At 44.4% G+C, this 6,000-nt stretch overlaps 1 protein-coding gene across 1 annotated transcript; it reads left to right on the top strand.

The window, feature by feature from the left end:
* Positions 1-366: 366 nt before the first annotated feature.
* Positions 367-4,275, top strand: lyrm7 (LYR motif containing 7). The gene is made up of 5 exons (XM_061263695.1): positions 367-430; positions 704-776; positions 2,053-2,123; positions 2,239-2,320; positions 2,602-4,275. Exons 1-5 carry the CDS (start codon positions 413-415, stop codon positions 2,667-2,669), a joined length of 312 nt encoding a protein of 103 aa, XP_061119679.1. The 5' UTR covers positions 367-412; the 3' UTR covers positions 2,670-4,275.
* The last annotated feature ends 1,725 nt before the right edge of the window (positions 4,276-6,000 follow it).

Below are 6,000 nucleotides of genomic sequence, written 5' to 3'. Positions count from 1 at the left end.
AGACAATCCTCCCCTGGAGCAATGCAGGGTTCAGGGCCTTGCTCAAGGGCCCAACGGCTGTGCGGATCTTATTGCGGCTACACCGGGATTAGAACCACAAACCTTGCGTGTCCCAGTCCAGTTGAAATGCAGAGCTGTGGTCTCAAGGTTTAAACCTGCTTCAGCTAAGCATACTGCAATTGACCCAGGATGATTCAATAAGATAGTGGGTTGAGTTCACCAACAAAGTTTTAGCGTAGTCCTGTACTAAATTAACTTTTGTAAGGAGAATCTCCACTGAAAATAGAACCGAGCCGAATTCCTATCCACGCTCCACTCCAGTAGGTGGCGGTATTGCTCATAAACGCTCTAGAATACTCATGAATACCAAAGAAGAGGAGGCGTCACGCTTTTTCCGCAGATTTTTGTCAACATGGAGTCACGTTTGAAGGTGAGAATGGGGAACGATAATGAAATGACTACTGACCTTGTCTTCTGCATTTTCGTTGTGCACGTTAGCGGGTAGATCACTGGCTATCCTTCTTTCTGTGTGTGCTGCAATTCTATTGCTTTTTCAACGTCCAATTTGTTCGCTACCGTAGCCAACTGTCACTCGAAAGAAAGTTGACAGGTTCACCCTAAATGAACCATATTCGTGTTCATGTACTGTACGGCTTTTGAGCAGCCAGTGTTTTAGCCCGTCACGTTTGTCCATTTTGCACAGGTCTTAAGAGTTTTCAAGGCCCTTCACAAAACGAGAGTGGATGTGTTCAAAGACGACGTTCGTGCATTGACAGGTATGTTCACTAGCTTTAGTGTATGAAGTGTTACGTTTAGTATTGTTTACGATCCATTGGTTAGCTAACCATCTAACCGACTGGCTTGCTTCCTAAATAAATGTACATTAGCTATCCAAGCCTAAGTTGCTTCCTTGCCTGGCCTGCTTGAAATGACCAGCTCCCAGCTGTTTCAGAGCCTAGTATGAGCTGCTCTAACCATGTTGAGTGTTGAGCTGCTCTAACCATGTTGAGTGTGGAGCTGCTCTAACCATGTTGAGTGTAGAGCTGCTCTAACCATGTTGAGTGTTGAGCTGCTCTAACCATGTTGAGTGTGGAGCTGCTCTAACCATGTTGAGTGTGGAGCTGCTCTAACCATGTTGAGTGTGGAGCTGCTCTAACCATGTTGAGTGTGGAGCTGCTCTAACCATGTTGAGTGTGGAGCTGCTCTAACCATGTTGAGTGTGGAGCTGCTCTAACCATGTTGAGTGTGGAGCTGCTCTAACCATGTTGAGTGTAGAGCTGCTCTAACCATGTTGAGTGTGGAGCTGCTCTAACCATGTTGAGTGTGGAGCTGCTCTAACCATCTTGAGTGTGGAGCTGCTCTAACCATGTTGAGTGTGGAGCTGCTCTAACCATGTTGAGTGTGGAGCTGCTCTAACCATGTTGAGTGTGGAGCTGCTCTAACCATGTTGAGTGTAGAGCTGCTCTAACCATGTTGAGTGCAGAGCTGCTCTAACCATGTTGAGTGCAGAGCTGCTCTAACCATGTTGAGTGCGGAGCTGCTGTAACCATGTTGAGTGCGGAGCTGCTCTAACCATGTTGAGTGCGGAGCTGCTCTAACCATGTTGAGTGCGGAGCTGCTCTAACCATGTTGAGTGCGGAGCTGCTCTAACCATGTTGAGTGCGGAGCTGCTCTAACCATGTTGAGTGTAGAGCTGCTCTAACCATGTTGAGTGTGGAGCTGCTCTAACCATGTTGAGTGTGGAGCTGCTCTAACCATGTTGAGTGTGGAGCTGCTCTAACCATGTTGAGTGTGGAGCTGCTCTAACCATGTTGAGTGTGGAGCTGCTCTAACCATGTTGAGTGTGGAGCTGCTCTAACCATGTTGAGTGTGGAGCTGCTCTAACCATCTTGAGTGTGGAGCTGCTCTAACCATGTTGAGTGTGGAGCTGGCTGAACTGCCCAAAACTTGCTCAAATGGAACATTATGTCAGTTTACCGAAAATGACAAACAAATTTTATTGGTGATTACTGCTGTTTAATTGTCCATGTGTTCATTCTTTATTCTCGTCAGCTGCAAGACAGAAAATAAACGAAGAATTCAGAAAAAACAAAGAGGAAACTTCAGAAGAGAAAATAAATCAGGTGCCATTTTGTTAACTGTGTATTTTAAAAGTGAATTTGGATTGCTAAAGTGTTTCTACACTCTGGATTGTGTACAGTCTCTGTTTTTAAATGACATTACTCACTCTTTCCCCAGATGATTAACATGGCCTCAGATGTTGAAATTGTTCTTCGCAAGACTGTAATACAGGGGGTCCATGTGGAAGACAGGAAGATTGGTAAGTTGAATAAATTTGGTTTCTTACAGATTTACCATTGAGTAAGTGTATCATGAGCAATTCATTAATCTTTCTTTGTTCTTGAATGGAGTATAATCAGCCAACTGAAATGCCTAAATTGAACTTTGTCGTTTTATCCTTAAATTTTCATTCAGTTTTACTTGACAATTCTCAAGCAGTTTTTTATTAAAATGTTTTTTGCTTTGTCAGTTGCTGTGTGTTTGTGTCTGTGGATAGGTAGATGAGAGATAAATGTGTCTGATTCTGTTACTTTCCTGTAGTGCTTCGGCCTAGAGAAGACCAGCTCCTGGAGAATACGCCCTATCTTGACGACCAGAAGAAGACGTGAAGATTACAGGAGCTGCAGGAGGTGCCGGAGTGGAGGAGGTGCAGGGGTGCAGGAGGTGCAAGAGTGGAGGAGGTGCAGGGGTGGAGGAGGTGCGGGAGCTCAGGAGGTGCAGGAGTGGAGGAGGTGCAGGAGTGGAGGAGGTGCCTTCCTGATGGAGTTTCAGCAGAAACGGGATGAATGGCCCTCTCTGCACCTGCATGAGTGAGGTCATTTCCCACTTTTCACATTTTTTTTCTACCAAATTTGTAGAATTTTGCTTGTTATTTTTATTGTTTTATTATTCGTACTTTCATTGTTTAGCTTTAGTTTACAGGGCGAACTTGAAATGCCACCTCCTATTGAGTGGAGGGAATTGAGCTGTTTGCCTGGTTCATATGACTCTCAAAAGCTTTTATACAGTCCAACCTGACGGGAGCCTTAATTAATTTATTGAATTATTTGGATTACCTGAGAACCCTTTTTGTTTTGACGGCTACATATTGCAGTGAACACTGTACTTTTTGTGTGAAATAATATGGAGTTTGCTATTGAGCGCATAGTGAGATATTAAAATTTTGTGAGATTTTGAAATTAAGAAATTATCAAATGTTGAATTCAAAATAGCACATGGATGTTTCTCTGGCGTTTAATAAATTGGTGCATAATTAGAGCACATAAATCTGTATCAGATGCAACATTTTTTTCTGAACCACAGAAATTTGGCTGAAAGTACAAATTAATCGGCAACACATGTTCAACTGACTCTTATTAGCTGTTCCTTAAAGTAAATAAGCCAAGAAAACAACACGTTCTGACATATGTGTGTGATCAGTGAATCGACAGGCTCCTAATTGCTTTGGAAATGACAATGAGCCAAACCTGTATCCAATCTTCCAGCTAAACATAACGTCATGGACTGAGCCAGTCACAGAATGTTTCTCTTTCTTAAAATGGCTGTGCAATCTCCTGTATTTGAGGCTGCAGTTCAGTCCTCTCAGCTGTTCGGGCCTGGAGCTCTGCACAAAGAGCAAGGATGTTCCTGACTGACCAGGAATGCGTGCGGTACTGCTGTAGTTCTCCACATGGTCTGTGTTGAGGCCAACAGGAGCTGAAGAGAGAGAACCCTCTCTCTCCCCAGAGCACACAGGGGAGGTACTCGCTATGAGTCAGTCTCTCCACAAGGGGGCACTGCTGCAGTCCTCAACATGGAAAACTGCAGTTTACAGAGTGGTTGAATTAGCTGGAATTTTGCAAAGCATACTGGGAAATATGGTACACAGGGCTGTGTGTCAAATTGCAGACTGAGTGGACTACTTAGTGCATGAATCAAGTGTGGAAGTCATGTGATCATGTGCGTCCCAAATTCAAGTACAAAAGCTGGCAAGTACACATGGAATTCACCGGAAGTTCTCTAGGAAATTAAAGTCTGTTCCGGGGCACACTTTCCGTTCCCAACATTAGCGGCGAATATCACTTTTTCTCTCATCCTGACCTTAATATACGCACTCCTAAGCATTGCATTTATTAATAAAAATATACCAACATATGTTCACCACAAATTCATATGTTCTAAGTAGTTTAACAGATCTAGGTGTAAATACAAGGAAATAAAATCTGAAATTCTGAACTCATGTCTCATGTTCATCTTTTTATCTCAACCCCAAATGTATTCACTGTATTACAAAAACAAAAGAAATGGCCTTGCTGTTCCAATACTTTTGGAGGGGACTGTATATTACATTACATAACATTAATGGCATTTGGCAGACGCTCTTATCCAGAGTGACGTACAACAACAAAATGTATACCCATAACCAGGGATAAGTGCGCTGAAAGACCCTAGAGGGAAGTACAATTTCAACTGCTACCTGTACAACAAAGATAAGGACCGGGGCCATCCATCCATCCATCCATTCATTATCTGAACCCGCTTATCCTGAACAGGGTCGCAGAGGGCTGGAGCCTATCCCAGCATACATTGGGCGAAAGGCAGGAATACACCCTGGACAGGTCGCCAGTCCATCGCAGGGCACACACACCATTCACTCACACACTCATACCTACGGGCAATTTAGAGACTCCAATCAGCCTAACCTGCATGTCTTTGGAATGTGGGAGGAAACCTGAGTACCCGGAGGAAACCCACGCAAACAAGGGGAGAACATGCAAACTCCGCACAGAGAGGCCCCGGCCGACGGGGATTCGAACCCAGGACCTCCTTGCTGTGAGGCGGCAGTGCTACCCGCTGCACCATCCGTGGTTCAACAGAATAGTTTGTTTTTTAAAATGATTCTGTTGAACCACAATTCAAAAGCAATGTCTGATTTTCATTGGTTAATTTTCAGTAAATTTGTATTTATTATTACTTTTGTCAGTTTCAAGTTATTTCAGTGACCATTGTGGGTTTTTCTTTCATTAACAGAGGGGTACCAACAATTTTGTCCACGTGTGTACGTATGGGCATTCCCTGCCCAGGTGTAACTTGCATAGCTGCAAAACGTTTATTTTACCCTCAGTAATGTTCTATCACGATTCTCTTTCGTCCTGCTGTACCACAGATTGACACTTACGGCACTTATGTATAGATATCGTTACTTGTATAGGTATTGTTGTTTTTATTGTCTGGTGTTGTCTTCTAGCTGCCAACAGTGGTATGCTAGTTTGAATGTTGATTGTACTCTTCAAGGGTTCTGAATTTCTGTATGTTTACACTAGGACTTGGAACTGTACTGTCCTCTCAGGTCTCAGCTACTTTTGCACTTGTTCTTGTGTTTGATTTGCACTTTGTTATACGTCGCTCTGGATAAGAGCGTCTGCTAAATACCACGTAATGTAATGTAAAAGATTGACACTAGGTGGCAGTGTTCTGTTATGTTTTACATCTTCACACCTGACTCCCAGGTAAAGGGAGGGTGAACACACGACTCCCAGATAAAGGGAGGGTGAACACACCTGACTCCCAGGTAAAGGGAGGGTGAACACACCTGACTCCCAGGTAAAGGGAGGGTGAACACACGACTCCCAGGTAAAGGGAGAGTGGACACACCTGACTCCCAGGTAAAGGGAGGGTGAACACACCTGACTCCCAGGTAAAGGGAGGGTGAACACACCTGACTCCCAGGTAAAGGGAGGGTGAACACACCTGACTCCCAGGTAAAGGGAGGGTGGAAAGCCAGCAGTTCTCGGGCACACTCAGTCCTTGTTGCAGAACTCTGCACATAAGACTGTGATTAAAAACACAGTTCCTCTGTGCTGAGATTCTCACATTTGGGTTTTCTGTTTGAGTCCCGGGCTCCCGTGGGCCAGGACCTCTGCACTGCAGCCACATCAGCACCACGCATGAACCCCTCCG

Source organism: Conger conger, chromosome 12, assembly GCF_963514075.1.
Source record: "Conger conger chromosome 12, fConCon1.1, whole genome shotgun sequence".
Taxonomy (NCBI): domain Eukaryota; kingdom Metazoa; phylum Chordata; class Actinopteri; order Anguilliformes; family Congridae; genus Conger; species Conger conger.
Note: the sequence above shows the minus strand (reverse complement) of the source record. Positions and strands in the feature narration are given on the sequence as shown.